The sequence below is a fragment of the Dromiciops gliroides genome, chromosome 4 (genome assembly GCF_019393635.1).
Source record: "Dromiciops gliroides isolate mDroGli1 chromosome 4, mDroGli1.pri, whole genome shotgun sequence".
Classification (NCBI taxonomy): domain Eukaryota; kingdom Metazoa; phylum Chordata; class Mammalia; order Microbiotheria; family Microbiotheriidae; genus Dromiciops; species Dromiciops gliroides.
Window position 1 is genome coordinate 259,655,340 of NC_057864.1, and position 13,425 is coordinate 259,668,764.

General features: G+C 47.5%; 1 protein-coding gene across 9 annotated transcripts in view; it reads left to right on the forward strand.

Annotated features, from left to right (window-relative positions):
* SLC29A1 (solute carrier family 29 member 1 (Augustine blood group)) overlaps positions 1–13,114 on the forward strand; it is a 32,398-nt gene extending 19,284 nt beyond the window's left edge. For 8 of the 9 annotated variants that reach the window (XM_043962708.1, XM_043962705.1, XM_043962703.1 and 5 more), the window contains 9 exons: positions 1,829–1,963; positions 2,109–2,206; positions 3,251–3,329; positions 6,862–7,038; positions 9,083–9,183; positions 9,522–9,630; positions 10,126–10,211; positions 10,899–11,101; positions 12,487–13,114. In XM_043962708.1, the coding sequence (XP_043818643.1) occupies positions 1,829–1,963; positions 2,109–2,206; positions 3,251–3,329; positions 6,862–7,038; positions 9,083–9,183; positions 9,522–9,630; positions 10,126–10,211; positions 10,899–11,101; positions 12,487–12,598 (1,100 nt within the window). In that variant the 3' untranslated portion in view covers positions 12,599–13,114. The remainder of the gene's footprint in view (positions 1–1,828; positions 1,964–2,108; positions 2,207–3,250; positions 3,330–6,861; positions 7,039–9,082; positions 9,184–9,521; positions 9,631–10,125; positions 10,212–10,898; positions 11,102–12,486) is intronic. The other variant, XM_043962711.1, reaches the window with a different exon arrangement.
* The last annotated feature ends 311 nt before the right edge of the window (positions 13,115–13,425 follow it).

The window sequence follows — 13,425 nt, forward strand, 5'->3', positions numbered from 1 at the left end:
AGTTCTCCGGGGAGGTTTCTGGGGAGAAGAGAGCTGGGCAAGGGATCGGGGGAGTTGACAGGGAACTAGGGGTGCTTTGGTTAATATCTCTTCCCCATCTCTTCATTTGCTTTTCCCTATGGAGATAGATAGGGGAAGCAAAACAGGAGCTTACCTTCTTTTTTTGGTGGGGCAATGAGGATTAAGTGACTTTCCCAGGGTCACACAGCTAGTGTCAAGTGGCTCTGAGGCTGGATTTGAACTCAGGTCCTCCTGAATCCAGGGCCAGTGCTTTATTCACTGCGTCATCTAGCTGCCCCCTAAAACTTTTTTTTTTTAATTTTAATTTTTTTTTTTAAGTAGGGCAATGAGCATTAAGTGACTTGTCCAGGGTCACACAGCTAGTAAGTGTCAACTATCTGATGCTGGATTTGAACTCAGGTCCTCCTGAATCCAGGGCCAGTGCTTTATTCACTGCGTCATCTAGCTGCCCCCTAAAACTTTTTTTTTTTTAATTTTAATTTTTTTTTTTAAGTAGGGCAATGAGCATTAAGTGACTTGTCCAGGGTCACACAGCTAGTAAGTGTCAACTATCTGATGCTGGATTTGAACTCAGGTCCTCCTGAATACAGGGCCAGTGCTTTATCCTCTGCGCCCCCTAGTTGCCCCAGGAGCTTACATTCTGATGGGAGAAGATGCACAAAGGGAGAGCTGGAAAGGGTTGGGTGGGGAAGGGCCTAGTGTAGAGTTGGGTGGGAAGTGGTATGAAAACTTGATTCCATGCAAGATGGGGCAAAAGTTCACTGATCAGAAACTGGAATCCCAAGGGATAAATCCCACACACAGGACCCATTTCTCTTTGGAAAGTGGACCCTGGGGAAAGGAGTGTCTTGCTCACTCTCTACTGTTTGTTGTTGTTGAGTCATTTCAGTTGTGCCTGACTCTCCAGGACCCCATTTGGGGTTTTCTTGGCAAGGATACTGGAATGGTTTGCCATTTCTTTCTCCAGCTCATTTGACAGATGAGGAACTAAAGCAAATAGGGTTAAGTGACTTGCCCAGGGTCACACAACCAATAAGTGTCTCTGGTCAGATTTGAACTCAGGTGGTCCTCCCAACTCCAGGGTTGGCACTCTATCCACTGTGCCATCTAGCTGCCCTCTCCACAGTATATGATCATTTTTCCAACTGCTTGAATTGGGGCCCACCTTAGCCTTCCATCCTGGAGAGAAACTGTCCACTGTGTCAACTTCTGTGTTAAGTGCTGGGAATACAAATACATGCACACACATGAGGACATACAGTCAGTCAGTCAGTCTCTGCCATCAAGGAGTTTACATTCTAAAGGGGAGGACTGGGGCAGCTAGGTGGTGCAGTGGATAGAACACTGACCCTGGAGTCAGGAGTACCTGAGTTCAAATCCAGCCTTAGACGCTTAACACTTACTAGTGTGACCCTGGGCAAGTCACTTAACCCCAATTGCCTCACTTTAAAAAAATAAATAAATAACTAAAGGGGAGGACTACACTTAAAGGAAGTCAAAAGACCCAGAGTGGGAAGGGTTCAAGGGCATGATGGGAGTGCAGCCTGGTGGGAAAAGAAGAAATGTCTGTCTTGGGCACCTTCCTCGAGAGAATCTTCTTGGAGTGGCCAATGGCTTTCTCTTTGTTCTCACATCTTCACTGGGACTTACTTGCTTCCCCTTGGTCCCCTCTCTCCTATTCTATGTGTCAGGCTCTGTGCTTAGCGCTCCCTGCTTTGAAAGAGTTTGTCATCTTACTTCCTCTCATCTCCTCAGCTTGACTCCTTTCCATCCCTTTCCCTTATGCCATGTCCTGTGTTCTTTTTAGCATTTGGCGCCATTCTCCAGGGCAGCTTATTTGGTCTGGCTGGCCTCCTGCCTGCCAGCTATACAGTTCCCATCATGAGCGGCCAGGGCCTGGCTGGAACCTTCGCTGCGATAGCCATGATCTGTGCCATTGCCAGTGAGTTCTTCCCACCTCTTTATGACTACCTAGGGGTGAAAGGGAGGGGAATTGGCCCTAGGGGATGGGTTGGGGGTGGAGGCCCTGCAGGCATCACTTTTCTCACCTCCTCTGTGAGTAATTTCCTTTCCCTCTGCCTCCCTAGGTGGCTCAAAGCTGGAACACAGTGCTTTTGGATACTTTATCACTGCCTGTGGGGTCATTGTCCTTTCTATCTTATGCTACTTGGTCCTGCCTAGACTGGTAAGATAAAGGGGAGGAAGTCTGTCCTCTGAGGGTGGCTGCTCCCTCTCCCCCCCAACAATAGAGACAGTGTGGTATAGTAGAAAGGGCGCTGAGTTTGGAATCTGGCCACCTGGGTTTGAAATACTGGCTCTGCCACTTGAACAAATCACTTCTCCCTCTGGGCATCAGTTTCCTGGTCTGTAGTAGTAGTGATAATAATAATAACAATAACAATAATAGTAATAATAAATAGCTACCTTGTATATAGCATTTTAAGATTTGCAAAGTGATTTACAAGTATTATCTTCACAAAAACCCTGGGAGATAGATGTAATTATTATCCCCATTTCACAGATGAGGAAACTAAGGCAAACAGGTTCAGTGACTTGCCCAGGGTCACATAGCCAATAAGTATCTGAGGCTGGATTTAAAACCAAATTTTCCTGACTTCAGGCCCAGTGCTGCCTGTAAAATGTTGAGGTTAGAGCTGTATAGGCTCCTCTTTCTTCCAAGAACTGTACCCCTCCAAAAAAACCCAACAACAATACAATCCTCTTCCCCTTTTATTACTTCAGGAACCTCCTTCTGCCTCTAAGCCAGTGTCAAACTTAAATAGAAAGGGGGTCTCTGCCAGCTGCAAATTGGCTATTGGCTTAGAAAACCACAAATTAATATTATCTACGTTGCTTCTAGTTTGGGCCATGAGCTTGACACCTCTGCACTACTAAGTGCTCAGAGTAATCAGCTGCCCTAAGGAGGCATTGGCCAGCAGACAGGTGATCCCAAACACCTTTTCCTACCTTGGGTACCTGGGGAAAGGACAATATGTTTGTCCTCGTTCTGCCCCAAAGGATCAGGACATCTGCGGTGATGCTGTATATTACTGCTTCTCCAGGTTTGGGGAGGGACATCTTATTCTCTCCTCCCCCTAAAAACATAAAATAAAACAAGGGTGGGGTTGGTCCTACATCTGTGATGCTAAGAGTAGATGTTTGGAGAATGAAAAATTGGGGAGAAGAGTCTCAGCTTGATGTTTCCCTTCTCTTTCTTCTTCCCTGCCAGAAATTCTACCAGTATTACCAGCAAGTGAAGGTGGAGGCTCTTGGGGAGCGGGAAACTAAAATGGATTTGATTCGAAGAGGTACCTGGGTCCCAGAGGAGTGGGAGAGAGGCTACTCTAAGGGAATACGTACTCAAAGGAGGAAGAGAGGGTCTTTTTTGTGCTAGGCTCTGTGAAGGGTATGGAAAAAATGTGCTCCCTGGGCTAGGTGATTCAGAAAAAATAGAAAGTATGACTGCACGTGGCTCTAACCTCTGCTCCACAGGAGACTGAGGCTGATGGATTAGGAGAGCTCCAGTACTGAGCCGCAGTAGGGCAAAAACCAGTCTGGTGTCTGCACCAATATGGTGAGCCCAAAGGGAGTGTGGTGCTGGGGAGTTCATCAGGCTGCCCAAGGAGGGGCAAATCGGATAATAATCTAAGATAGCAGAACAGAAGTTGGGAAGGGGCCTAGATGAGATGGGGAGGCCCAATCTTAAAAACAAAGGAACAGGGGCAGCTAGGTGGCGCAGTGGATAGAGCACCGGCCGTGGAGTCAGGAGTACCTGAGTTCAAATCCGGCCTCAGACACTTAACACTTACTAGCTGTGTGACCCTGGGCAAGTCACTTAACCCCAATTGCCTCACTAAAAAAAAAAAAAAAAAAAAAACAAAAACAAAAACAAAAAACAAAGGAACAGGGGCAGCTAGATGGCACAGTGGATAGAGCACCAGCCCTGGATTCAGGAGTACCTGAGTTCAAATCCGGCCTCAGACACTTAACACTGACTAGCTGTGTGACCCTGGGCAAGTCACTTAACCCCAATTGCCTCACCAAAAAAAAACCCAAAAAACCAAAGGAACAACAACAAAACACCTAGATATGGTCTCTGTGCTTGGTGCCGTGAGAAGTATAAGACATGATCCCTGCCCTTGAGGAATTCATATCTTAGCTGGGGACACCTGCTGAAAATTGCAAGGTTCTAACTCTCCATACAAGATGTCTTCAGAGGAGGGAGAGGCCTGTGTGATCCAGGGCCTGTCTTAGAAAGCTCAATTCAAATGCTTTCTCCTCCAAAAGTCTTCCTTTCACCAGAATGCCACCCATACCCCCAAAACTCACAATGCACTTTATTTTACAAGCCCTCTGTAGTAGTGTGGGCTCATCATGTAAAATTGTATATAATAGCACTTTGTGTACCTGATACATCCCTGTGCTAGACTGTAACCTTCATGAGGGCAGGGCGCTTATATTATAGAAACTTTGCATGTCCCCCAGCACTTCTTTAGCAAGGCTCTCTCTGCAAGATGGGACTTCTTTCTTTTCTTTTTTTTTTTTTAAAAGGGAAAAAAATTATTTGATGGAAAAAAGGGACCCCCCCCCCCCAACAGATGTTTGTGGCTGTATTGTCTTCTAAGGACTCTGGGAATAGGTCGAACTCGAAAGATTGGTAAGGTCTAGAGGAAGGAAGGAAGGAAGGGGCAGGAGCTAAATAAACTGAATGAGGAGAGTCAGGAATTATAATAATAGTTCTCACTTATGTAGCATTTTATTTATTTTTAAGCTCCCATTCCTGAGGGATGGGGATGAGCAGACAAATGTGGGCACTGTGAAAGAGAGAGGCCTTAAGGGCCCAGAGAAGTAAGCTCAAGACTCCATGAAATCTGAAACTTGAATCACACAAATGGCCGCAGGGAGTTGAGCAGTGGTTGGGGGAGGGGAAGCTCTAGAACACTGGCTGGTGGGACACCAGAGGGAGAGCCGAGAAAACTGGGTAGATCTAGAAGCCAGGGCTCACCCTGAGGGGGTCATCTCCAACTACCCCCTGGATCCCACCCAGGAGCACAGCCTCACAGGACAGGCTTGGGCTTCCATCAGCCCCAGGACTGGAGAGCACTCCAGTACAAAGTTTGGGTTGACATAGATGAGGCCCTTGGAAATCAGCCTGGTCAGTGTTGGCCAGGAGCGGGCAGGCAGGTGGGTTTAGTGCTGGAGCCTGCAGAAGTGAAGAATTTGTCAAAATCCTCCAGAGTCCCGTACACTTCCCTTGCACATGGCTCCCACCTTCTGGCACAATGCCTTTGCGTAGGTGACTGCTTCATGATGGCTTGAAACAACTTTGCTTCGTTGTCTCCATCAAACGAAGGCTGTCCCACCAGCATCTCCTCCAGCAAGACTGCAAAGGACCAGGGCAGCTAGGTGGCACAGTGGTTAAAGCTCTGGTCCTGGATTCAAGAGTACCTGAGTTCAAATCCAGCCTCAGACACTTGACACTTACTAGCTGTGTGACCCTGGGCAAGTCACTTAACCCCCATTGCCCCTCAAAAAAAAAAAATTCCAAAGGACCACCAGTTCCCCACCTTCCCCTGGGACTGGTAGGTGATAATCTCAGGGGCAACGTAGTCTGAGGTCCCCCAGAAGGACCAGTTTGTGGTTCTGGGGAAGATGTTCTCCTTGCACCTGCCAAAGATCTTGGATCTTGATGTGTCTGTCCGTGTGCAGCATCATATTATCCAGCTTCAGATGCCCGTAGATGACGTTCTGATTGTGAAGGAAGACGAGGCAGATGACGTTTCCCCAAATAGGAACTGCCCAGATGCTGAATGTGGTACATAAGGTGCCTGTAAGACCTGTCCAACCGCTGGAATGAATGAGTTCCCTGTAGAAATTGCCCAGCTGCTGAAATCTGGTACAGGATGTCCCCGTCCACCCATCCATCATGGACACCATCACAATGTATAGTCAGTGACCTAGAAGATGGAAGAGAGCGTAGCTACCACCCACCTGCAAACTGCCCCCCCAGGGCCAGTATGGGCTTCATCATTAGTCTGCTACCATCATATGCTTCTTTAGGATCTTAATGGCAGACGCTCATCAGAGTCCTGATGTCTTCTCAGCTAGCATCACCTTGCCAAAGCTACCCTTGATGGGCACTATGAGGATGGTGAAGTTGGAAATGTGCAGTTGGCCGAAGAAGAATCAGTTGGAGTTATGGGGGTGGGGGAGGGGCCCAGGCATACCCAATGCCCCTTGTGTAGCATTTCAAAGGTCAGAAGAGTGATTTCCTCACCACAGTGAAAAGTAGGTAGTACTGGGTTTTGGGGGGTTTTTTTGACTGGAGCTGTGATTACAACAGTGCTCCTGGTGAGGAATTTTCTCTACCAAAAGCAAATCCCATTCTTGCTTTGAAAATTACTATCATAGGGGCAGCTAGGTGGCGCAGTGGATAGAGTACCGGCCCTGGATTCAGGAGAACCTGAGTTCAAATGCGGCCTCAGACACTTAACACTTACTAGCTGTGTGACCCTAGGCAAGTCACTTAACCCCAATTGTCTCACCAAAATTAAAAAAAAAAAGCAAGAAAGAAAATTACTATCATAGAGCTGATTCACCTGAGGCAAGAAGAGAGGAAAGGAACTTGCTGAGAGTCACACAGCCATTATAAGTCAGGTAGGTCTTCTTGACTTCAAGGCTGGCTATTTATCTACTAAGCCAGTAGAGTCAACTCAAATAGAAACTTGATCATTGACTTAGAAAACCACAAATTAACATTATCTTTGTTGTATTGTATTTTTCAATTTACTTTGTTAAACATTTATCAATTACATTTTCATCTGGTTCTGGCTCACTCAGGAATTTTGCCGAGGTCCTGCAAGTTTGACACCTCTGCACTAAGCCACACTTCCTCTTGGCTAGTGTTACTGTCTTCGATTTACTTCTGGGGGGAAACAGAAGCCCAGAAAGGAGAAGGGAATTGCCCAAGTTCACAAAAGCAAGGAACACAAGAACTAGAAGGGACCTCAGTTGGCGGTTAGTCCAACCCATCCTTGTCCAAGAATCCCCTCTACACCACTCCCTACTTTACCCAGTTAGTACTCACATTTGAAAAGTGGGTACTAGATGACCCAAGAAGTCCTCATCCAATGAATGATCCTGAACCTCCCATTCCATTTTCAAACAGCTTGGACTGCCAGGAAGCTTTTACTGACATCAGCTCCCAAACTGACTTCCTGTGACTTCCATTCATTGCTCCTAGTTCCTGCCCTTGGAGTCCAAACAGAACAAGTCTAGCTCTTTACATCGTTGGAGATAGCTATCCTCTCTCACCTCTCAGTCTTATCTTCTCCGGGCTATGAACAGATCCTCATAAAGTATGTTCTCCTCTCTTCTCAATCATCCTTTCCTGGATACACTTCAACTCGTCTGTCTCTTTCTTAAAACAAAGTATCCGTGGGGCAGCTAGGTGGTGCAGTGGACAGAGCACCGGCCCTGGATTCAGGAGGACCTGAGTTCAAATCCGGCCTCAGACACTTAACGCTTACTAGCTGTGTGACCCTGGGCAAGTCACTTAACCCCAATTGCCTCACAAAGAAAAAAAAAATGTCTGGAGCTAAACTCAGCCAGAACAGAATAGACTGGAACCATCACTTCCTTGTTCCCGGAATTTGACTGTGAACTCCATAATGGCAGAGGTGGATTCTCGGCTTTTCTTTGTATCCTTTTCTCCCTCTCCCAATTCCATATATTTTCCTCGGCTATGCCTCAAGTCTGGAGTGACTCTCCCTCCTCATCTTGGCCTTCTGGCCACTTCAAGTCTCAACTAAAATCCCACCTTCTACAAACAAGAAGGCTTTCCCAGACCTCTTGAGTCACCTTTTAGTGCCTTTCCTCTGTGATTATCTCCGATTTATCCTGAAGGTAGCTTATCTTTATATAATTGCTTATACATTGACTCCCCTGTTAGCTTGGGAGCTCCTCAAGGGCGGGAATTGAGGTTTTTTGTCTTTCTTTGTATCCCTGGTGCTTAGTAGAGTGCTGTATTAAGCACTTGATAAATATTATTTGTTGACTTGATTTGGAGATTTTGCCCAGGATGGGAATATCAATCAATAAGCATTTATTATTACCTTTTTATTGTTATATCACACTGTTAAATCATATTGAGTTATAGAATCAAAGATTTGAGAGCTTGAAGGAATACAAGAGGTGACAAGTTGAAACCCTGTTTTATAGGTGACGAATCTGAGTCCCAAAGAAGTTAACTTGCCTAGGATTACATAGCTAGTACATATCTGAGGTGGGATTTGAACTCAAGTCTTTGTGATTCCAAGTCCAGTATTCTGTCCACTAGACCACTGAGGAAACTTCTGACTAGAGCGGAGGGTACTTTTGGGGGAAAGAATAAGAGGAGGTTGGGTAGGATGCTCGAGGCCATGGAAAGGGAAATGATGTGGGTTCTGATGAAGTAAACTATAGTAGGTTCTTACCATGCATCTATGGAGAGGGCTCGGGGGTGGGAGGTCTAGGCCTGTGATTTCATGTCATTTTATAGGCAAATTCCTTACTGAGGAAATTCCCTGTACTAATTAAGATCAATGCATCATCTTAGAGGACTGGCATAGCGGATAATGGATTAACCCATGGTCAGAGCCACTATGTGTCATAGGGGGAGGTTGTACCCAGACTTCTTAACTGAGGCCTCTTCACTACAGTGAGCTCCCTCTCTGAGATATGACACATGTCTAGTAGGGACAGGGTGCGATATCAATTAGAGAGTAGAGGTAGGGTTTGGGAAGTAGGTTCCACTTGGGAGAAGATGATGCACTTGCCCTGGAGTCAGGTGATCTGAGTTTAAATCCCACCTCTGACCCTATATTATCTTAGATAGGGTCTCTGGGCTTCAGAAATTTCCTCATTTATAAAATGAGGGGTGGGACTGGGGATGGGGAGGTGGACTAGATGACCTCAGAAGTCCTTTCTAGCTCTAAATCTATGATCATATAACAGAACATAAGAGAGCAAGTTTATTTTTCCCCTAATTCAGGATCTTCTAATATACTTGTCTTCTTCCCAGGAGTGAACTCTACCAAGAGTAGAGAAGAAGGAGGGATGCCAAAGCCCGGCACACAGACCTCCCCCTATGAGAAGCCTTCTATTGTATCTATCCTCAAACAGGTAGATAGGGCTTAAAAGCCTGGGTCTTCTGCCTCCATATCCTATCCTCCCTACCCCATTATCCCCTTGGCCATGACCCTTTCTTCTGTTCTCTTCCCCCATCTTTAATCTATGACTTTCCCCATTTTGGGACCTTGTGTTATTGATGGCTGAGTCCAGGAGAAGAGAGATTTTTCTTCTTCTTTTTCTCCTCCCCCATCTTCATTTACTCCAGCCCAGCCCCACAATTCATGCAACACACATCCAAAAATGAGACTAAACTGCTTTCCCCACATCCACCCCCCGACATGCTCCAATGCCCTATAGAGGAAACCTTCCCCTTTTCTTCTGATTCCCAGATCTGGGTTCTGGCATTGTCTGTCTGCTTTGTCTTCACCGTCACCATCGGCGTGTTCCCTTCTGTGACCGCTGAGGTCCAGTCCACCATTGCAGGGACCAGTGACTGGAGTGAGAGCTGGAGGGCAGGGTGGGCAGGGAAGGATTGGGTGTGGAATTGGAGGGGGAGGAACTGGAGAATGGAATCCCCAAGGGAGGTAGAAGAAGAGACCTTCATTAGGATTTGGAGGTCTTTAGGGTGCTGAGTTTATGACCCCTTTCCTTTTGGGATGATAGGAAGCTGTTGGTCGGGGGAGGACTGGGAAACCTGCTTGTATTTGGCCAATGGCTTGTTGGGGGTCGGAAGGGTATGCCTAACCCATGGTTCCCCGTTCCCATTTTTTTGTTCTGTTCTCCTATGAGCTCCCTGAAGGTAAAAAGCAGGGAGCAGTGTACAGATGGAGAAACAATGAGCTTAGTTGAGGGCAATAACTTGTTCTAGGTCATGCAGAGATCACTGTTGAGACTAGAACCCATGTCCTGCCTCTTAACATCACCCCTTCCCCTCTTTGTGTCTCATCCTGTCCCTTTCCTAATTTGAAACTTTTTCACTGCCCTCACTTCCAGAAAAGTATTTCATTCCTGTCTCCTGCTTCTTCACTTTCAATGTCTTTGACTGGGCGGGCAGAAGCCTCACTACTTTGTACATGTGGGTAAGTAGGTCTTGTGGGGGTGGGGATGGCATAGAGTCCCATAGGACTTTGTCTGAACGTGGAACAATAAATAAAGCATGTAGCTATTTATGGGAAGGGGATCTAAGCTGCCTTCTCCTGCCTCAAACCCAGGAATGTGTGGTGGGTGGGGCTAGGGTTTGGGGTTTCTGGTCCAACTTCCTGACTAGAAGCTTCTTAGAGATGTCCCAGAATAGAGTGGGGTGTGTGTGTGTGGGGGGTGTGTGAGTGATTGGTGCACACAAGTGGTCATTTGTTCATGCTTGTGTGTCGTTAGTAGGCCAGGAACCACATCATGGCACATACTGCTCCTCATGCAGAATATTCCCCTGCCTCATCTCTGCTGTTTAGAATCCCTGGCTCAACTCAACGACTAACTCCAGCTGCTAGTGTGCCCCCCTCCCCCAGTTATTCCATATTTACTTATACTGGGTACATGTTGTTTTCAACTCAATAGAAAGTCAGCTCCTAATGGGTGGGAATGGTTTTATTTTATTGCCTCCAGCCCAGAAGCTCATTGATTTGATTGATAAATGATGAATGAATAAATGAATGAATGAATGCAGTGGTAAGGGCAGGGGCCCTCTCTTAGAAGAGGACTCTCCTAGCATTGGCCTGGGGCAGGCAATGAGACAAGGGGTCTTTGGGGTGTCCCTTTCTTTTCCTTAGCCCAAAAAGGACAGCCAATGGCAACTTCCTGCTCTGGTGCTGTCGAGGATCCTGTTTGTGCCGTTATTTATGCTGTGCAATGTTCATCCAAGGAATAACCTGCCTGTGATCTTCCACCATGATGCCTGGTTCATCATCTTCATGATATTCTTTGCCTTCTCTAATGGCTACCTCGCCAGCCTCTGCATGTGCTTTGGCCCCAAGTGAGTGAGCAGGGCATGGGCAAGTGAAGGGGATGGTGGGGTCTGGACACAAGACTTCTGGGGCAGTGCCCTTAGCCAGCAGATAGGACAGGCCAAGGACTCAGTATGGCCTTCGGCCAGTGAACCTGGCGTAAGTCACTCTCAACATAGACATGTTGAGAGTTCTGAGTTTGGCACGATGTGGGCATGGAGAGATGGTGGGGAGGGGTGGGGAGGGAAATAGAGCTAATCTTTCTGGCCTGATTAGCAGAGACCCAATCTGTGCACCTCATTGGAGGAAAACAGTCTCCTCCCTCTAGGATTAGGTGTACCTAGAGCCAAGATCAGGGTACAGGGAGATAAGGATGAACAAAGTCTGAGCCTGGAAAATTTGGTGAATAGTTGGAAGGGTCTGGGTAGCCATTAGCTTCAGCCAGTGGGAGTGCCCAGCTCTGTCCTGCCCTGCCCTTCTTACATAGCTCCTCTGGCTACCCTTCCCTAAAGACTTGCTCACCCAGCATACTGCTTTTGACTTGCATCTTCAGCAGCTCTGGTTGCTAAAGGCAGGAAGTAACCTAGAGTCCAGCTTGGGATTCTGGGAAGTGTAGTTTGTTTGCTGTAGGGCCTCTTGTGGGTGATGTTCAGGGGGCAGTTGCAGGTGAGTGGGGTATCATAGGCCCTGGTTAGGCCATGGGCCTGAGCAATGGAGGCTGGAGGAGGTGGAGGAAGCCTCCTGGGGAAGCTTACAGTGGGAGAAGGGAGAGTGATGGAGCATATAACAGCAGAGGCCATAGAGGATGCTTTGTTTTTGTTTTTGTTTTTTTTTTAGTGAGGCAATTGGGGTTAAGTGACTTGCCCAGGGTCACACAGCTAGTAAGTGTTAAGTGTCTGAGGCCGGATTTGAACTCAGGTCCTCCTGACTCCAGGGCCGGTGCTCTATCCACTGCACCATCTAGCTGCCATAGAGGATGCTTTGGAAGGGTTAATGGCAATGCTTTGCTGAATGAGCTACATGAGCTAGCAAGGGCTCCCTGGCGTCTGGGAGCATGTGCTGGAGTAAGGCAGGAAAATTACCTTGGGTAAAAGTGATGGGAGAAGTTCCCTAAGCCAAGCCAAGTGGCCAGGGACAAAGTTATCCTGACTCTGGGAATGGGCATGAAAGAGTACTAGATTTGGAATTCCAACTCCAAACTCCAGTTCTAAATTGATGATGAACGATGATGATGGTGGTGACGAAAGAGAATGAACAGAGTGGATGATGTCCTAGGGTCTGTGGATTCTGGAGGGAGGGCGCAGATTTCTCTGGTAAAGGGGAAGAGGTCCAGGCACCAGGTACAGGAGAGGAGTTTGCCAAGGTGCAGGAGTCTTGGGTGACCTTGCTTGCCTTTTGTCCCATCTCTCCCCAGGAAAGTGAAACCTTCAGAGGCCGAGACTGCGGGTACAATCATGGCCTTCTTCCTCTCCCTGGGCCTGGCCCTGGGCGCCTTATTATCCTTCCTGCTCCGGGCTATAGTGTGACCATCCTCCCTGCCCTGCCTCATCATCTACTTCTGACCTCTCTTTTCTCACCACCTGTGCTGGTGACAGAGGAGCAGAACAACCCCTTCTTTGGACACAGGGAGCCAAAGAGCTAGAGCTCTCCTATCCTGGAGAAGGGGTCCCAAAGGACAGCACAGAGAGGTCAGTAGCTTCCTGCAGTATTTGACTGACTGACCGATGGAACCCATCTATGGGTAAAACAGTGTTTATTCTCTTCCCCCCACCCCCAGCTGTGTGTGTCTGTCCATCCCCACGTCCATCCCTCTGTCTGTATCTGGTGTCAGGGGCCAGGTGGATGAGATGAAGCATTGTTTTAGGGCCATATTTTTTCTGGCTGTGTTTTTCCATCCATCCAACCCCAGCGCTCTCCCCATCCCCAGCCGTTACATGTAATATGTCATGTACAGTGCCATTTATTGCCTTTTTTATACTCAAGACAGAAACCAGGTGCTGCTTGAAGGCATCCAATAAATCATTCAGGATTTTTTTTCCTCAGTGTTTCTCATCAGCTCCATTCTGTGGGAGGTGAATGGGCCTGTTGTGGTGGCTCAGGGTGGGTATCCTGAGGAATAGAGGGTATTCTCAGAGGATCATGGTGGGGAGCACCTCGGGAAGAGCTTACAGCTAGGGGACCTGGGTTCTACAACTACCTCTGGACTGAAGGGCCTAGATGATCCGAGGCCCCTCCATTCCCCCTTCATGGGTCCTTTTTCTTCTCTGCAAGATGACACGGTGGGAGTGGGTGACCCTTCCTAGCATTGTAACTGAAGTGCTCCCAGCTGGTATAGTAGGTGAGGGACGGATCT